The sequence below is a fragment of the Mycetomoellerius zeteki genome, unplaced genomic scaffold (genome assembly GCF_001594055.1).
Source record: "Mycetomoellerius zeteki isolate Tzet28-1 unplaced genomic scaffold, Tzet1.0 scaffold35, whole genome shotgun sequence".
NCBI lineage: Eukaryota > Metazoa > Arthropoda > Insecta > Hymenoptera > Formicidae > Mycetomoellerius > Mycetomoellerius zeteki.
In genome coordinates this window covers 2,529,965-2,551,152 of record NW_017257338.1, presented here as the reverse complement: position 1 = coordinate 2,551,152, position 21,188 = coordinate 2,529,965, and the positions used below count along the sequence as shown (strand labels likewise).

The 21,188-nt window shown below is 33.0% G+C and overlaps 2 protein-coding genes across 5 annotated transcripts; one reads left to right on the top strand and one right to left on the bottom strand.

Annotated features, from left to right (window-relative positions):
• The first annotated feature begins 697 nt into the window (after positions 1-697).
• On the top strand, positions 698-13,751 carry Y-h (yellow-h). Of its 4 annotated transcripts, none has more exons than XM_018452639.1 (6): positions 698-764; positions 3,637-3,851; positions 10,167-10,321; positions 10,597-10,914; positions 11,345-11,594; positions 12,485-13,751. In XM_018452639.1, the coding sequence occupies exons 2-6, from the start codon at positions 3,644-3,646 to the stop codon at positions 13,423-13,425; spliced, it is 1,872 nt and encodes a 623-aa protein (XP_018308141.1). In that variant the 5' UTR covers positions 698-764; positions 3,637-3,643; the 3' UTR covers positions 13,426-13,751. The 4 variants fall into 4 exon arrangements, with proteins under 4 accessions (XP_018308141.1, XP_018308142.1, XP_018308144.1 ...); XM_018452640.1 differs by having other exon boundaries at positions 705-857; XM_018452642.1 differs by lacking the exons at positions 698-764; positions 3,637-3,851 and adding an exon at positions 4,814-5,189.
• Positions 13,752-14,794: 1,043 nt separating this feature from the next.
• Positions 14,795-19,778, bottom strand: LOC108725553 (uncharacterized). The gene is made up of 5 exons (XM_018452638.1): positions 19,562-19,778; positions 18,993-19,113; positions 18,617-18,871; positions 15,484-18,356; positions 14,795-14,954 (listed from the first exon to the last, which is right to left on the bottom strand). Exons 1-5 carry the CDS (start codon positions 19,613-19,615, stop codon positions 14,937-14,939), a joined length of 3,321 nt encoding a protein of 1,106 aa, XP_018308140.1. The 5' UTR covers positions 19,616-19,778; the 3' UTR covers positions 14,795-14,936.
• Positions 19,779-21,188: the final 1,410 nt, after the last annotated feature.

Here is a 21,188-nt window from a genome sequence, read left to right as displayed (position 1 = left end):
TAGCCATAATACCACTTTCTCCTCTAATGATATTCTCTCTCTCTATATATATATATATATATATATACACATAATTTTTAGGGAGAGTAAATATTAATGGGGAATAACCAGGCAATTATTAATTATAAAGCTTTAGAAAGATTGCAATCTTGTTAAGGCTTTATAATTTGCTTGGTTAGTCCCTATTTTCTTCAGTTTTAGTGATTCGTATTATATTTATTTATAGTTCCTTAGCGAATTTTTAAATACCATTTTTGCGCTATAATTGAAAATGTACTTCTTGTCGCTCCTTGTCTAGCACAGGGAACGTATATGTTAAAAGTACTAATTTCAAATGCAATTATCTACTGAACATGTCTGGTTATTTCCCCTCAAAATTATGCGTATATATAGAAAATATCATTATCTTATAAATAGTAAAAGTAGTTTCAAACACATCTTAAGAAAAGTAATTTTGCGATACAACCACCTTAACTGTTTCCAAAAAATTAGGTATATTTTCAGTGTGGTAATTCTTTCAGATACAGAACAATGTATATTATTCATAATTGTAGGTCGTACAGATAATTTATCTTCGATATTTACACCTTGACGGTGACTGGCCGAATGCATTGAATCGGAAGGAAATAACGAATCACGGTGCAGACTTAAACGGAGAGGGTATGCGGTAAAGGGCACAAATATCGCGAAACTTTGGTGAAGAGATACAGTGCGCGTTGCAGGAGTGTCGAAGCAGCAGCGTGTTGCTCTAGTAGTCTAGTCAGGTACTTCACCTTTCCATAATTGCGTGCTGCAAGTAATTACATGACTTTTGCGCATAATAACATAGCGATGCGGTTATAAAAAGGAGCAGTGCGGTAATACTAGACTTTATACATACATCATCGTTTATTATTTATCGTAAGCTTATAGCAGTAATAATTGGCATAAAGATAATGATTGTCGTAAAAATAATATTAAGAAAAAAGTGTTGAGAAAAGTGCTTATAACTGCATAATAAATAATTATGATTAGAAGCACCATTTTTAGCATTACTGCTATGTTAGTAATAATATTCATAATAATCAGGGTTGGGTAATAAATTAAAAAGATAAAAGTTAAGTTAAAAAGTTAAAAAGTTAATTAATTTTAACTTAACTTAGTTACATTTTAAGGTCGTGGCACACAAACAAACTTAAGCAGTAAAACCTAAGCAGTAAGCGAATTGACCAATCACAGTAGAGTCCATAAGGCCATAACATAAGCAGTAGCGAATCCAACATGTTTATTTCCTTACTGCTTACGTCTTACTGCTTTAAGTTTTTTGTGTGCCTTTAGACTTTTAACTTTTTAACTTAATTTAGTTACATTTTATCGGTAACTATTAACTTTTAATTTGATTTTTTTAAGTTAATCTTCAGACAAAATGCGAGAGAATAATGAGTATATAATTTAGTATAATTTTATAATAGTATAATTTTATATTGTATAATCGTTACTTGTGAACAAAAATAACTAGAGATTCTTTAATAAATATGTTATGAGAAAGGAAAAATATGACAAATTATGTAAAATGGTCAAACTTTTTCTTTTTCTTTTCTTTTAGTTGTTCGTTCGGACCAAATTTAACCTTTAACTTTTCAATTACTTTTTTTATTAACTTAACTCCATAATTAAATTAATTTCATTATGGATTAACTTGTATTTTAATTAAGTTAAATTTTCAAGACTGTTAACTTTAACTTAACTTAGTTAATTAATAATAATTATATTTATAGTTCTATATACAAAAAGGTATAAGCTCCTATAAGCATAATTTCTATACAATTATTTATAAATATTAAATATATTTTTCCCAATAGGCATGAATTTTTGTGACCGTGCAATCATATGTTCATCGTTTAAATTGTTAATTGCTCGGTATCAATGCTTCTTATGAAATGCTCGGCGCCGGCAGCAAAAGGAAGTAAGTGCGAAAGCGGAAAGTACTCCTAATCTCCGGTGGAAAGTGGTGTTTATGTTAAAATCGAAAAGAACGTCTCGCTTCGCTTATTGAACGAGTCATCGGAACGAAGCTATTAAGAGAGGCAGGATAGCACGCGCGATCATTTCACAACAACCGGCCGTGAGCTTGAGTAGTGAAATGTCGCGTCATCGAAGAAAAGTGCATACACCGTGTGTGGAACTAATGATTGTAATTCCATCACCGACTTCACCAAACTCATGTTTATGCTGTTATAATACGAATACTTTGCTGCATTTAAGCAATGTGTACAAATTAAATGTACTTTTACTTTTGGTCTCGCAAATCAGTGTGAAGACAGAGTAAGAGAGAAAAAAATAAAGAAAGAATTGAGTTGCTTAAATATTAAAATAAATAAATAAATATATTATAAAGTAAGAAATAAAAAAAAGGAAATCTAAAAGGTTCTAACTAAAGAGTTACAACCCTTAATTGATCAACCCTTAAATGATGAAGACATCTGCATAGAATAGAAAACTTGATTATTTTAATAAAAATTTGAATTAAGAGATTCAAATGTACTTTGATTAGAATTTGGAAGAAAATTATTATTGATACATTAATAAAATATCGTTAATAAATTATCTTGATTGGTTTTTCTTTTCAAAAACACTGCTTAAACATTCTTATAAAAATTCTAATTTAGAAATAAATTTTCTGTGTAATTTCCCTCATTTGTTGTAATATAATTTTTGAAATTTTAGAAAAAAATGTTTAATTACATCTAGTTTTACGACTTTCTCTTTTCTGCTGTATGTATTTCTGCTATAAGTACAAATTATGATTTGTCACGGAGTGCGTTTTTGCATCGAATAACATTCCGCGTGCGTAACCATGAAATTATTGTGGCACATTGACGCAATTATCGCAGAGTTTTGCTGAACGAAAAAGCATACACTGACAGTTGGTCGCGCGAATTAGGATTATTAAAATTATATTAACAGTCACACACAACACATACTCGTATGTCTTGTCATTTATGAAAAAACTTAAACCAGATTATCTATTTTAATTTTAAATCAGATTATAAAAAAAATTGTAAAAATTAATTAAATAATTAATTTAACTTAAATAATTAATTAAATCTTCTTTTTATAACGCATATATAAACTTAATATGACTGTGACAATATATGAATATATTATTAATTGTCGTACAATTTTAAACATCTAAAAATATGTAATATCTTTATTTTTAATATTAGGTAATAACATTCCATTACGGTGTTAATTACAGTATTCTATTTAATTAATATTTGTATACAAATTTCAGAAACATTAAATTGTGATTACATAAAACTATATATACAATTATAGCGTAATAAAGGCTTCATTAATATGTTATTTCTTCTATTTTTTTTTGAGCTGATGCTTTTATTATTTCGAACAAACGTATCGTACGTATACTTAAGTATGTTTAGACTAACAACAGGATTGATCGTATTTGACATAACAGTATTTGCAGATCACTTTTTACTGTGTTTACAAAAAATGTTACAAAGAAACTGTGTTCATAATCCGTGTCCATAATACGATTATCCGGATAAATGTTGCATCTCAACTGTCTCGATACGGTCTTTCCTTTAACAGCTTAATTATCGTTTTCGTATAATCGGCTTACTGCATTGCTTCCAGACATGCCATGACGAGAAAGAATAGAAACAACGATGTGGAGAGAAGCGGATGGTTATCATACGGACAACTGTGGATGCCTCCGAGGAGAATGAACCAACCCAGCTATTTCTACGCCTCTCCTGATTATACTTTCGGCACCACAGATGAATCTAGTTTGAACTATCATCATGATTTCCGGGACCACAGAAAGCAGCACGATTTACCATACAGACATCGTGAGTCTTTAAATGTCAACATGAATTATAATCGGCTCTTCGTAACCATGTACTTAGCTCATAATTTGACATCTAAATTTCATATGATTAAATAAGAAGCTAGATACTATAATTAAGATGATATTGAATTTATAATTATATTATCAAACTAACCATCACACTAAGCATATTTATTATTTCTTAATTAGATGTTACTCGTAACACATTATTTATTATTTTGTATTTTATTTATTTCCACAGATATTATTACTCACAATATGGGCGACTTTAATAATTAAGTAATAATTTTACAATTTATTTATTTCCATAAATTATTTATTTTACGACAAGTGTTTTGCTTAACCACACTTGGGCATTTAATGTCAAAAATGATTCTAAATGGCAAGAGTTGAAAATAGAAAGTAAAAAAAGTCAGTCATTAACATTTTCATTGAGGTAGTAAACTTCAGAGCCTTAAAATGGTACAGCGTGAGGCGTTTCGTGTAAGTTGCCTGTGCGTAGGTAATCGAATTACGGATTCGCAGAATCCGCATTGTTACAACGTTGTAAAATTCAAATGAGTTTTATCTAGAACGGGGCAACAAAAAGAAATGCCCGATGTCGCCTCATAAAAAACGTAATTATGGTGCTTGCTGGTGCCATAAAGTGAACCGCCTTCTTCAAAAAATGCTCGCGCAATCATCAGGATGCAATGGCTCCTATTTTTTTACGAGGCATTCCTCTTTATATGCTTTTGTTTTAGTTTTATCTGCTTTTCTTCTTCTAAAAAAAACACCTTCTTTATAGTTATTAAAATTTCCTCCAAAAGACCATTTATGACCCCATCAAAAATTAGAATAAAGCATACAACTCGATGAATGGTTTGACCAAGCTTATTGTAACGATTACAAAAAAAGATTTATCGTTACAACCGTTTATTATCGTCAATTTACTAAACGGGGAATAAAAAGGGGAGTGGATGTTTATTTGGTGCCTTCGATCCTCGTTCGCAATGCATTACTCGAGCAAATACGCGAGTTCCCATGAACCTATCTACCAATGACCTATACCACGACTTAAAGTCCGGAGTCGTAATACAGACGAGAGGGAAAATCATCTTCGGGAGAAGGGATTCGCCATTCTCTCCTTTCGTAGGATCCAAGACACACTTACGACCCGGATAGTGGAATATGGTAGTCGCGTAACATCCATGGTGCCATCTCGAGCACTCGTCTTCCCTCGCGCTACACGTCTCCGATAGTACGTCGTTATAGGGCGAGAACTTTAGCTCTGAGTTTAACGCCGTCCCCGATCTCCAGGTCCCGAATTAGTAAAAGAGGGTCGTCTGTGTTGCTCAAAGTAAGTAAGGAACGAATCATCATCGTAAATCGCTTTCGCTCTGACATTCATGTCAGCAAATAATGCGGCGCTTTCATACGCTACGCATCATATGTCAAGTGCTGACAGATGATTAAGATTTAATCGACCACACGGTACTACTATTAGCGATGCTAGATTTCGATTCGATGCGTCGAGAATCGATCATTTTCGCACTCAAAAATTGATTTCCCAGTCGATTCTGAGAAGTACGATTCATTATTGATTCGATTCTTTTTTCAGCTTGAATTGAGATATTCTGAATATACTCGTCAGCAAAAAGGTTGCGACACTTTTGTTCGATGGATTTCGGAATGCAGAAGTGCTCCAAGAATATATCTACACAAACTTGCATCCTATTTTACGTCCCTATGATAAAAATGTGATAAGATAATTTTCTTTATGCATATGTTTATACTATGTATTTAAGTTTGTATGAATATATTCTAAAGCGGTTGAATGTAAATGATTAGATCCATAAGCAAGAACCAATTGTTCGGTGAGCAGGTTGCATTCCGAAATCCATCGAAAAAAGTGTTGTAATCGTTCTGTCCACAGGTTTGTCGCGTCGCATGCTCCAACATGCTCCTTACCATAGCTCTTACTCACTTCAATGCGCTCATTAGAGGTTGAAGTGATTAGAAGCTATGGGTAAGAGCACGTTGGAGCATCCTTGATGAAGATAAAAATAAAAGCGTAAGTCAAATATAATGGGAAAGTAACAAAAGCGTAAATGAAATTTCTAGGAGGCGAAAATTGAAACATAAAACTATAAAAGAAGCGTAAATTCTTCTTTTACGTTTCATTGTTTCAATTTTCGCCTCCTAGAAGTTTCGTTTACGCTTCTGTTACTCTCCCATTACGCATTCAATTTACACTTCGATTTTTATTTTCATCAGGGATACGACGTTAACAAACCTGGGCATTCCGTTATACACTGCCAGTACTAAAAATCTATAGTAAACGTAACGTGCACTATAGATTTTTAGTACTTGCATAACGGAACACAGCCCAGGTATACATTCCTATCGTCTTGCATTTCATTGGATCCGGCCCAAAACAAAAGCTGTGTAGCCACACCTGCGCGAACCAGCATTTTTTTACGGAGTGCCCTTACTAGTTAGGGTAAAGTTGCCGAAATCGCACCTGCTCTTAAATCGCACTACCTCACTTAAAAATTCAATTATTGTATATTTATATACTTTTTTACGGGTTATTTAAGAACTACATGATACTGTAATGCTACTCTGTTATACTCATGACATGAAGAGCGACAAGAGTGCTGTTATTTACATAAATAAAAAAATCGTGATAGCGTTATTATTTTTCAACGTATTTCATAGCAGAATTACAGAAAATATAAGTTAAATAGCCTAAGTCTTGTCGTGATTAGAATATTATTAAAATTAAATTAATAGGATTAAAGTTTGCTTTACATTTTTTTTATAGATAAAATAAATAAAAGTTTAAAAAATGCTCTAGTTTGCTAAATCGCACCATAATGTAACTTCCTAAATCGCACCACAATCTAACTTCTTAAATCGCACGTTACATAATATTTTTCCATTTCTTACATTTTTATTCCATTCATTATTATGTAAAAATGTATATTGTAAATCTACGAAATGTTTATTTTGTTTCACGTAGAAACTTCTTAAATTACTTGTTGAAATTATCATGTGTTTCAGAAATTATGAAAAATATATTCTTAAGTTTTTAACAGCATAATAAAATACAATTTTTTCCTTTTCTTATGTAAACCTTTAAGTGCGATTTCGGCAACCTTACCCTATACCTTATTACAGAGCTGTCCATGGTCGAGGTCTTTTGGCTTGAAATCGAAATGTGTCAGTATTCACGCCTATTACCGTTCCTACTCCTTACTTTATTGCTATTTTGTTGTAGCGCGCGACGGTAGGTCTCAGGGACGATACTAGTCTGAAATCGTTAAAAGCTTTTGACCTGTTTCTTTCATTATGTTTAACAGTATTCCATTACTAATATTATAAGATACTATTATTCATATTTTTATTAAAGTTAAATATATTATGAATAATAGTATCTTATGATATTAGTAATAGAATATTTTTAAACATAGTGAAAGACGCAGGTCAAAAACTTATAACAATTTCAGACTAGTATCTCTGAAATCGAGCGTCGCGCGCTACAATAAAATAGCAATGCAGTAATGAGTAGATCCCTGAGACGTCGCGCACTATGACAATGAGGAATAAGAACGGTAATAGGCGAATATCGATACATTTCAATTTTAAGCCAAAAGACCCTGACTTTAGACAGCTCTACCTTACTAATTATACTATGTTATGAAAAGCAATACGATAAGACTTGAAGAGCCTTCAATTTCGATGGAATTAGACTTAATCGACATCACTTTTGTATAAAACGCGTTTTTTTCGATTCTTTAGAACCGTTCAATTTTTTTCTCTTGAATCGTACAAAAAAATCGTGGCCTCGAAAATGAATCCCCGGAAAAAATTTTTTATGTGTAATTTATATAAAATATATTTTAATGGAACATTAATAAAAATTTAATGAACATTTTGACATATGAGTGCGAATTAATTTAATCTAGATACACGTTATCCACAGTTCAAGTTACGACGAATAAATATTTCTTTTTATTATTAATGTATTTACTGAAGAGGATCCAAACCTAGGATCGAAACGTATTTGTTTATTTAATTGTTATATATATAATTATATATAAAATATGTCCATTTATATACAGTTAAATTATATATAATTTTATATAATTATATATAAAACATTTTTTCCTGGGTCAATCGTAAAAAAATCAATTTGATTTTCAGGAACTGGGAAAAAACATTTTTTTTAATGTAAGTAAATATTATATAAAAATATCAAAGTGTCATTACTGAAATTTTTTTAGCACTTTTAAAGCTCAGCATAAAAAACAAAATACATTAAACATTTAACAACATTTAAAAAATAAATATAAGTTTAGAATATAATGAACATTTTTGTGAAGATGGAAACATGTAGGATAAGAAAATTAAGAAATTACAAACCAGAATCAAAAAATCTCCTTGTTAAGTATCAATTATAAGACATTTCTCATTTTATTTCTTGGTATCTTGATATTAATTCCTTGAATGGAATATTAAAAAATATAAAATATAAAAGCTTACAAAAGAGAGGCACAAATAATAATAAAAATAGTAATAATAGTGTATAATTTTATAGTATAGGTTAATTAGATTAAATTAAAGAAACAGCTGCTATATTAAATAAAATTATAAAAAAACTTTCTCTTAACATAATATGTACATACATACATCAAGTTTATATGGAACAGAGAGCAACACAAAATAAATGAAGAATTAAAAATAAAATTTTAACGGTTAACACTTGAAATATTACAACCATAGGGTATAGTCCATACATACATAAATAGTTAAAATAACTGATACGCGTGATTGATTCGTAATAGTCGCCATTATCGCCAATGTCGCCATATGTAAAGAAAATATGGTCGCCATAAGTTCTTTCCCTCAAAGTGTGGGAAAAAACATTTTTCGTTCCCGTTCCTTCCCGGATTTTTTCCCGGGAGTTTTTTCCCAGTTCTTTTCCTCACTCGAGGGGGTAACCACTAGCTGAAATATTATTCCAGATTACATGATTTCATATGATTTTATCTGATTACAAATCATTTTTTTCACTACATATGAAGTAAATTGGTAAAATATATGATTTTATTTAATATTATACAATGATTTCTCGTGGTTGCATATGTAATTATCGGATTATACATAGAGATTTCATATGAATTTTATAATGATTTCGAGGACTTTGTCCCACGATTACATTAAGTGGTTACCCCTTCGACACTACTAGTGCTGATTAAGTTAATCGTCGATTAAAGTTAATCGGAGTTGGTCGAAATGGCCCTTAATAGTGTACCTTGAAATAGCGCAAATCATCCCCTCCATATGCACTCGAATAGCGTAAGTGGGGATAGCAATGCAGTAACGTAGTAGCTACTTACCAAATCGCGACGTGTTTGTGCAAGCTTGCGCAAAATATATTTAAGATTTAAATATATAATAATATTATATATTTAAATCTATCAATACATGTATGCATATATAATTTTATTATATACGTATACATATATAATACACATATAATATTATATATTTAAATCTTAAATACATTTTACAGATTTATAAATTGCATACCGAACACATCAGTGTTAGAAATGTTTCCTTTACATGTAAATAAAGCTCGTGATTATGAACGAAATTAAAAGTAAAGAATGATTTAATTGAAAACTAAGTTACAGTAGTTATTTAAATGTAATGTGTGACCGCGTGTACATTAAATTTCATAAAGTTTTATGAAAAATACATTAAATTTCACGTACATGTACACAAATCTACTATTCAGTTATAAATACATTAAATTTAATGTAATGTCGTGAAATTAAATTCAAATTGTGTAACTTAAAAGTCCATTAAATTTCATAAAATTTGTAACAGTGCAATCTTAAAGCGCATACTGAAACTAGATGAAACGATATCGCAACGATCCTGGATTTTCGGTTTGGAAGTGAAGTGGGGGCTACCTCGATATAGCATACTCAAAGTCTCGAGCGCGCGCTATTATAGTTCGAAGTGTATTGATAATTGCCTCGCGCGAATGCAGAGTCCTACTTACCTCAATAAAGGAGCTAAACATTACCACGTCGTCGGATGTGTGACTCTGCGAAAATCTTACTGCATTTCTAATCGTATTGGGAACATCGGTACTCGTCCTTTCATTCATTTTCATTTAATCTTATAATTCTTATTGATCGTAACTCATAACAGTTATAACGATGTAATAGGATTATCAAGACGTAATAAATCATTTGACGCAATTTCGTGTCATAAAAATGTAAATCTCATCACACAGCAGACCTTAAATTTTGTTTCACAGGCATGGCGAGTACGATACCATGGTTGCTGTCAATGTCGCTACTGGCCGTCCCAAAATTAGCAGCTTACACGGGTCCCAATATTTTATCCAGGGACCTTCAAGCACCCTCGTTGCCGTTAACTTCGTTCTTTTTAACTCCACAATTTTTTTCGCAAGTAAGAAACAATATAAACAATTTCATTTTCAATTATAAATCATTTAGTCAATTTACAATTTATTTAATCAATTATGAATTAATTGTATAAAATTATTTCTAATTAATTTTTCCTTAAAATTTTTGACCTGAAATATTTATTTTTAAAAATGTGTTACACAAAATAATATTTGTATTATTTACAATTACAGATCTAAGCCATTTATATTGGTTTAGAATTCTTTGATTAAAAATAGTAATGTACTTCGCGAAATTTTATTACGTTTTGTATGCTAGAACATCAATTACAAAGATTCTGCATTGACTTATGATGAACACGCCGGCACGTCGCGAAATTGCGATAATCATACGCCGAAGGAAAAATCAACGGATTCCACGAACGTAGGCAATCTTTACGGGTCAACGCCGCAATCACGATACCACATTGCTACATCCAATCTGGGAAGAAGCAATCCTTCCAGGTCTATTGGAAGAACCATCGATACGTTCCGCGCGGATCCTCACTCGGTCAATCAATTAGACTTCCATGATTTCGGCGACGGTTTCGAGCCGGGACGCATTATAGACGACTATGTTGGTCCCGCTATGGAACTAGTACGTAGCGTTTTTTGTTGCAAGTTTAGACGAAAACTATTTCTAAATGTAATGTTGGAAGCAAAGAAAGTCGTTCAAATAATTTATGTAATTTTATATGGACCGTACGCACAGTTTTATTAATATATAAATAATAAATAAATTGTATTATACCGTAATTGCGTTTGTTATTCTGTTGTTTGTCAGTAATCTTATTGATAAGTAAAAAAGCAACACGTTTTTGCTGCATTTAAATAATCGATTCTTGTATATCAATGTGACATATCAGACCAAAAAAAAAGTTAAAACCCATTTTACAAGATTATCTTATAAAATTGAAATTTCGTTGACGAAAAATTATTCACACAAAATTAATTACAATTCAAGATGGCTGATATAGGTACTGTGGATTTTTCAACAAACTTCGTATTTATAGTTGATTTTTTAATAGGTATACGCTTGGTCCATGGTTGATTTTGAATTCGACAGTATCGACGCACGAGACAAAGCTATATTCGAGGGCGACTACATAGCAGAGAATAACTTGCCTCTGGGCCTGGGAGTCTGGCGCGATAAAGTATTCATTACTTTGCCAAAATGGAAAACAGGCATACCGGTGACTCTGGCTACCGTGCCCAGATATTCCAAGACAAGGAGCCCCAAATTAAAACCGTATCCTAATTGGCGATGGAATAAGCCAGGTTATCTTTATGCTAATTATCAGATCCTATTCTTTGTCTTTTTTTTAGACTTGTTGGGATTTAGTTGCACATTTCGGCCGATTTTCAGCTTGGTTCCTGCTCCTTACTTCACCAACCCGCGCACAGCCTTAATGCCGATCGACAACTAGATTCCAACACTCTGTTTTAGACTATTATTCTTGTATGAAAGTTGCTAAGTAATTATCATGCTATAGTAGTCATTTCAATTTTTAGATAATTTTAAACTTTTAATATTTTTTTAATGCAATAAAAACGCATAATGAATAAATGTTCTAATACTGAAGAGAAATACCGAAGAGAGAATTTATTGTGCTTTATATTGTAAATTTAAATTTAACGTGTATAAAAATAGAGATTGCCCGAAATATAATTAAAAAATTTAAGCAAAACGCTGTAATAATCTAAAACAATTTCAATTTAAGTTATACAAACACAATTTAAGTTATAATGTGGAGATAAGAAAGTGATTCGCGTGCAGGAAGGTTCTGCGAGAACAGGTTACGAATTATATAACGTTAAACTTACGCGAAGAGTCTAAGAATATAAGAAACAGCATTTTTCACGAAATCAAGAAAGTGCGGAAACTAAGTAAATGAGTTTCTCACGCTAATTGTCTTGCTATAACAAACAATCTTGCCTTCCATTTCTTAATGAAATAAAAGCGCGAACCATTAAAAGTTATTTAATTTTATAACGTCATGAGAGAGCAAATCAATAAGTTAATAAACTAAAGAGAAAAGAAATTTTAAAGCAATTTTGAAGAACCTTATTGTTCTTCTAAAGAAAATTTTTTGCTAGAAATTTAATTTATTTAAAATTTATCTGCAAATCCATAATAATCAAATATTGCTCGTTCTCTCTCTTTCCAGAAAACTGCGAGAGCTTAACGTCGGTCTTTCGAGTTCAAGTGGACGAGTGCAATCGTCTGTGGGTCCTCGACTCCGGCAAAACAGAGCTCGCCACAAGATCCGAACAGGTCTGCCCGCCCACCATATACATCTTTGATCTACTCACCGATACTCTCATCAGAAAATATATCTTGCCGAATGAACACGTCAAGCAAGACTCCCTATACATCAACATCGCGGTGGATATCAGAAATAATGATTGCGGCTCTGCAGTAGCATACTTGGCTGACGTCTGGCGATATGGTATCGTGGTGTACGACTTCTTTAAGGATTCCTCCTTCAGAGTCGAGCATCACTTCTTCTATCCTGATCCTTTGGCGTCGAGATACGAGTTGCACAGTATAAAATTCCAATGGACCGACGGAATATTTGGAATGACGCTCAGTCCCGTGGACGTCCACAACGAAAGAACGTTGTTTTTCCATCCGATCTCTAGCTTCCGAGAGTTCGCCGTGTCCACGTCGGTTTTCAGGGATAAGAGAACCGCAGATTCTAACACGGAGAAATTCATGCCCGTAGGTAAACCTAGAGCCAAAGACTACGGCCATTCTTCGGGATCCGTTATCGATAAGAACGGTGTCATGTTCTTCAACATGGCCACCAGGGACTCCGTATGGTGTTGGGACACCAGAAAGGAATATATACCGCAGAATCTAGGCGTGATTGGTACTAGCAACGAGTCCTTGGTGTTTCCAAACGACATTAAAGTGGACCACGAATCGGATCAAAGTGTGTGGATTCTCTCGAACCGATTACCGATGTATTTATACGGGACACTAAATAGCGCAAGTATTAATTACAGAGTATTTAAGGCAAACATTAAAGAAGCTATCAGGGATACGGTCTGCGATCCTAATTACGTAGTTCCTGACTCAGATCCGAGCCTCGACGATACTTGTTAAAAATTTTTTTCACATCTCAAATTAAATTAATTCTCGATTGTCTCTTTAAAACTCGAATCAGATTTTAACTCGACTGTCTCTTTAAAGTATAAGCATTGAAATCTCTAGCATTGAAGCGTTGAACATCATTCAGGGATACACCTTTTCTTCTTAAGTTATTCCATTTATTTATTGTATTCCTGCATTATCTAATCGTAAATTACGATAAATTGAACGATCTAGCGTACATGTCTTCGTGTTATATATGACATTTAGCATTGTTTAGCACAAGCGTTATTTAAATATTCCTACTACTGTAAGCAGTGCAGAACTTCCGAGTTACCAATGATTAGACAATTAGATGTAAAATTTTTAACATAATTATATTTTGTACATATGTAAAACATTTGTATAAAACTTTTACTAGATATATAAAATTATTATATCTCTCTGATAGGAATAAAATATATTGCTATCGTATGTAACACGTTCCTTTAATTTATTATAACTATTCATATATTATCTTATGTGTGTATGAAAAAAGAAATGTCAAAGTTGATCGATGAACTGCAAGCATCATTAACACTACTTTATAGTCATAAGTGGAAATGTAGATTTTTTTTTCTATAATGATGATAATCAATAATGACGTTTCGTAACTGTAAATTTGTCAATTCAAACTTTTCATTGTAACATCTCTTTATTGCATCCATAGAAGATTATGACTTTATGACTAGTTAATAAAGCATGTATTTATAATTTAGTAATGAAAATTGTCAATTAACCGCGTTGACACCTTATCTTTCTCATGTGTTATACAGATTAATTTTTAGACAGATGACTTTACATGATGATTACACACAAAATGTTATTTAAACACTAAAGCTCGTTTTCACAATATATGGTTACCTTAAGATTAAAGGTTTTCAAGATATTCATCAATGAAATTCATTCATAACCTTTAATCTTTAGGTAACCATATATTGTGAAAATGGACCTAAGTGTCTATGGCTTAGTTTACACCGTGCGCTTAGTCTACGGCCTATACGATAGGCGTCTTTGTTTAATCTATAAGTTAAACAAGGATGCCTGTCGTATAAATCGCGGACTAAGCGCACGGTGTAATCGTAGCCTATGTTACAAGCTAACGATACGCATTTTTGTTACTGAGAATGTTATTGAGAATACCTAATTTCTCCCTTAAGAAGAATTTAAAGGCACGGGATCGTTTAAAAACTCCTCCATTAAACTACTGTCGTCAAAAGAAACCGGTGTTCCTGGATCATCATTTCTATCATAAAAGCTATCGTCTTGCTGGAGCTTATCGTCTGAAAGCATCTTGAAAATTTTTTCTGCCAAAAATTCACTTGCTTCTTCGTTTCTATTTTCGTTCTGATTTCTTGTGCTATCTGGTATCATGGTCTCCAATTTCAAAATTTCGACACTCCGACATTGTGGAATTCTATCATAAAGTTGTGGAATTGTATAATTCGTATCTTTTAAATTCGATTCCGATTCTTTTCCTTGATCATTCAACGTAGTTGCGCTATCTGAAAGTTGGGTTAACTTTTGTAGTTTTTCATCGTTCGATCTTACTGCGTGACTATCTGATTTAATAAGTGACGATGGACTGGAGAAAGATAATTTCGAAGAATTTTTACAAACATGATTAAACGTACTTTTCTCAGTTTCATTATCCAACGTGTCAAACTGTTTATTATTATTATTATCGGATAATTGTAATGTATTATTACCAATACTTTTAAGAAATGAATTATTCTCGCACATCTCGCTTTCAGAATGAATATCGATTGTACTTAAATATTTTTTATCTCTCGAATTATTTAATTTTTCTAACGAATTAACATACGATGTAACATTTACGTTATCTAGATAATTATCTCTTGAATCCAATGAAGAATCCAATGAAGGCTCAATTTTGTGAATTGTATCATCAACATCCGCATTTTTATGTGAAGAAATTCTATCACACTCGTTATTATCTTCTATGTTAAGATTTATATTATCCACATTAAATTCTCGTGGTTGAGAATTATTACATTCATTCACATTACTTACGTCTTCGCATTCTTCGATCGGCAATGCAACATCGCGTATACTTCCTTCTGACATTTCGATACTGAAATTTCTTAATACATCTGTGATCAATTGAACTGGCAAATTATCGTTGGTTGCATTATCCACGCGGTTGTGATTTTCATTGAATGCCAAAATATTCGTCATTTGAATACTTTCAATGCTCGAACGCGTGTTTTCTTGAGTTTCGACGGTCATCGAATCTTCTATCGCAGTTTGCGATTCGTTGGAAACCTGTTCCTGATCAATGACTATTATACACAGATTGCGATCATGCTCGCTTGTGGTATTCCGATTTTCATTAGCGTTGAACTGCTCTTCAAGATTGTTTCGGTCGTTTTCCATCATCCGTTCGAGATCGCAGTCGAACGGCGAGTTCCAATGGCGCACGATAATCTCATTGTTCGTTTGACAGACAAACTCCGTGTTGAAATCCTGCCGCAGGAACGTCGGAAATCTCGAGAAGAACTCGTCGATCCTCGTCTGGTTGTGAGCGCGTCGAAAGACCCGCATTATGATCTCGGGTTTAAAGAAGAAAGCACTGTGCAACGTGCTGGCAGTGTTGTCATCAACAATGTCGCGTTGTTGGCTTTCGCAAAATCTCTCATTCTCAAGGAATTGACCTTGCAGATTCTTATTAGTGAGTATAATACCCTGCGGATGAACGGTCCATTCGATGTTTCTCGTGATCTCCCAGAGATTCAGCGACGTATGCGCCTGTCTTGCGTAAGGATTTAGACTAAAATTGCTGTTTATATTCTGATGTGGTGTGGAGATCATGACATTCTCACAACTACTTATTGAAAGACGATTAGAGACGCTCGCTGGAGTCTCGACAACTTTTTCACATTCCGATGGCGTTTCATCTCTAGATGATTCGCGTTTTCTCCTAGTTTGCAGCTCTCTCTTGCTTCCCGATCGTTCAAGTTCGTTACGAACTCTCGAGGTACTTCGTTCATCAATCGATTGCTGGGAACTTGGCGACAAATTATATCTTCTCGTTCTCTTTATCTCCTTTTTATCTTCCGATAAGGAATCGTTATAAGTTTTTAAAACTTTCATCTCTGGTACTTCGGATTCCTTCGTCAATTGTTGGTAATTCAACGATGAATCTCGGTCCTTTCTTACTTCCAATTCTCTCTTATCCTCCGACAAGGTAAGCTCGTTATAAGCTTTTAAAGCTTTCAACTCTATCGCTTCGCGTTGCTCGATCGACAGTTTTCGATTCGCCGACAACAGATCCTGTCTTTTTCTCGCTTTCGTTTCTCTTTTATTTTCCAACGTAAAATTATTATTGGTTCCTAAAGCTTCCATCTTCGTTTCACGTGCCTCCGAATAATTCTTTTCTCTAAATGATGCCACATTGTGAACGGAACGCAAATTGACCAGTCGTCTACTTCGCTTCTGACTGTATTTCAATCTGTATCGATCACTCAAAGAATCGCTCATCATCATCGACTCATCATAAGTTTCAGTCTGAACGCTCTTTCGACAATTTACAACAGATAACTTATCAGATACATCAAAGATGTTCTTTGCGTATCCCGAGGAACGTGCAGTTTCGGCTAAAGATTTATTTCCCCAGGAGTGCTTACCATGAGATTCTTCCCATTTTTTAATTTGCTTCTTTAAACGATATACTTCTGAATATTTAAACGCGGATTTGTCAATCCTGCTTCTCTGCATATTGACGATAGGTCTAAAAGATCTAAATTCTTTTCTATTAATATCATATTCAACGTTTTTACCATCGGTATCGATTGATCGCACGTGTTTCCCATTTTTCGAACTATTACGCAAAGCACGATGACACCCGCATGAGATTTTCAAGATCTTATAACGTTCTTTTCTACTTGCGCTTGAACTAGTTGGAGTTAATTGTGTGTTGACTTCATAAGGATACCCTTTACGATCGACTTTATCGATCCACTTCTGTTGATTTACAGAAACGGGACAGAATTTCGCCTCTAATTTTCTTATGAGGGAGGCACATGGCTTAGCCTCTGTGTTTCTTGCATTCATACTCTGGAACGAAGGACATTGCACGATCTTTTCAACTCCTTCCTTTTTCTCTTTTCTTTTCTTCTTCGATGTCACATAAATATCATGAGAATCCGTTGATTTCGCGTGATCCACTTCGTCAGACGTGAATTTTTCGCTTTTCAATAAAACGTTTTCCTGATTTTCAGTCAAAATCTGTTCTTTCTCGTCAATCAGAATAGTTTCTTCATTACCTTTTTCCTCTTCTTTCTTCACTGGAAGATACCCCATATTTTCTTTTTTCAAGGTATTATTCACAGTTTTTGCTAAATTATCCTTCGTTAACTGTGTATTTCTTGCTGCATTGATTATTTCTTCTTCGTTCTTTTCCAAAGGAAGTTGCTTTATTACTTCTTCTATCACTTCAGGTGTTTCCGCAATCGCGTCTTGCTCGTTCCAATAAGATCGCTCTTGTATCCTGGCACGCGCGTCCATCACATCCTCCGCAGTTACATTCAACATCCTCATCGATTTTTCAGCCACGCTCAAATCATCGGAAATGTAACCGTTCGCGCCGTTCGTGCCATTCGTGCCATTCGTGTCGTCAGTGACTAAGGTCGTCAAGGATTTCGTGTTCGTGCTGCTGGAAGATTCCTCAGAATGCCTTTCCAGATTTAATAGACTCGCATACTTGCCTCGTCTAATTATCGCTATACCAAGACACTCATCATCCAGAGAACGACCAACTCTGCCGGGAACATTAGGAATACTCGCGATGCTTCTCCGCGCTATTATTGTAAACCTGCGAAGTTTCGCCACCCTTCGTAGCTGCATATACCATTTGAGGGTTGTGCACAACTTGCCGATCGAGATAACTGAAATGATCAAGGTTTTCGCAGAGAAAAAGAAACTTGTGATTTAATCACCTATTCTCTAAAATTTTTAAACTAAATCTTATTCTGAAGAGAGAAATTTCCTCTTAAGGATTGAAAATTAAGCCACTCTTTTTCAAGATTCTTTAGAGTCAGATTCCACTACAAGAAATTTAGAGAGTACGTTTGTGCTACATCTGTGTACTTCTTATCACTGATCAATTCCATTTCTACTTACTAATTATCATTATTATTATTATTACCCATTCTTATTGTTTTGTCTACGATAAACTCAACGAGGAGCGACGTCGGGAAGCTTCCCTTCGTAGCATGCCATAGCAGGAAAGTAATAACAATCACGACGACTTCCAAAATGATATCTTTAAGACAAGTGAGTACCATCCAAGGTATGAGCAAATTCTGCCGGCTTCGCGTCACTATTGTGTAAATGTTAGCCACGTATGCGAGGAGCGAGACGCGATCGATGATGAATCGTGCGACGACAATCCATGATAAAACTGAAGAAATTTTTCATCCTTAGCTCTTACTTCTACATGACAGGAATATTTTTAGATTATACCAGTAGATACAATAAGAATTGTGTCTTTTTATGTCAAGTATACAAGACGAAGTGCTAACTCGTCTTAAGCCAGTCGATATTTTCTACATTTAATTCGTCGGATTGTGAAACTGAGACGTTCGAGATCTTCTCTAGCTGCTGGTCCCACTTAAACCAGTTCCAGTTTAAAGTGATGCTGGCCTTAACAAAGTGATATAATATACTTAATTTGAATAGGAAATATCAAAGACAAATTTTAAATCCTTGATGTTAAAATTGAAAGTTGAAGATGATATATATTTAAAAAAATTATTTAAATTACTATTAAAATAAATTAAAATAGAACATAATTATCATAATATTAGAACAAAATTATAATAATATTATATATTATATCATAATTATATAATAATTATATATAGCAATTTAAATGATCAATATATATGTAAAAGTGTATAAGTGTAACTGATAAGTATGCAACATTATAATATATATTGTATATAATTGAATTGTGTGCTTATGAAATTAACCTTAGCGATTTACAATTCTAAAATTATTGTAAAAGAATTCAAGCCCTCAAGTTTTATTTAAATTCTATGAGATATTGTTACTAGTCATGCATGCACATTATTGAGATTGAGATATTTACCAAGCCTAAGACATTTACGGATAATATTTGCAGTTCAAGAGGCAAGCCAAACATCGCGTAGCCGAAATTTCGAAACCAATTTAACTTCGAATTTATCTTCCGCCTTTAAAATCATTCTCGACTTAAACTTTTCAATTTTGAACTTTCTTGATTAGACAAATATTTTTTTTAATGTAGTCTACTTAACCCAATAGGTTAAGTAGACAGAACAACTGCGCGTTTGCCTGCCATCGATGGACATGTAAAATTCCGATGTTTTATTTTCTTTATCTTAATGTAAATCACGTTGAAAATAGAGCATTAAAATTTAAATTTTGAAGATTCACAAAGTTCCAGATTAAATGTTTAAAATTGAAAAGAAAGAATTCTATTAACTATATGAATATAAATAAGAAATAAGAAATAAAAAAAACGTATTCTTGACACATTTGTACAACAAAGATAAGGCAACGTATGCCTGAAACCCTGCAACTGGTTTAACACTTCTGCATTTCAAAAGTATCTTGAACGAGATAAATGCACTATTATAATTATAATCCTAATATTTAACTTGCTATTTTTTTCAGTTTTATCAAAAACACTTTTTAAGATTATGCTTTTTTACATTTTATATAATATTAACTTTGTTTTTGAATAAAATTATCCATATCGATTATTAATTACAATTACAATTTTAAACTTACCATTCTTTCGACATTTCTTAAAGATACGCTTTCTAAAAAATAATACTTTTTTATTTTTTAATACTATTTTATATCAACGTTTACAAAAAAACAAAATTCTAAAATTATTTTAACTTATTTGCAATATGTTTGTATATCTTTTTAAAATGCCGTTACAAGGCGTATATTTTTACAATATTTTGCAAAGTTAGAGCGGATTATAATTCTCAAAAATTACGATAAATACAAAATATGACCGAAAACAAATTGGCTGTACTAAACTAATTCCAATTATTGTATTTATCATTTTTTATTATAGCATAAACATTGCAAAACGGTTTTACGTGTGATAGATATATTTTCTACTAATAAAAAGTACAATGTATATATGTGATATACTTTTTAATTATATATAATCCATAGTGTAAATATATATACATATATATGCATATAAAAGTATATATATGTACATATGCAAAAAACGGGAAAGTCTAATTACTCCGGAGTTGCCGCAACGAATACTCGTTTTTCAGTTGATATGGAATAGTCGTCTACGCGTATAAAACCATTCATTACCTATGTGCGCAAATATAGCGGCAATGTCAGTCGGTTCATCGCGGTGTTATCTCGAGGTCACGCAACGTGCGCAAACTAACGAGCACGTTAATGCAGTACGTCAGCTCCGTCTCGGACTCTTTCTTCTAGAACCTATCGCAGAAAATTACATTGTGGCGTAACGACGATATACATAATTATACTACGTCACTCTCTGTAAATCGCGATACATTTGCAGATAGATCGGAAAGGGCATATCTCACTCGTATCATAATTTACGCTTTTCATAAAGTAATTTTACTCGTATCACGTTTGTACGTCCTAATAATTCAGTTATATTCCTAAGAACGCAGAAACGTTCCACTCTTGACCTTGCAACTGCGTCTTAGAATATTGCGAGTCTCTCATTT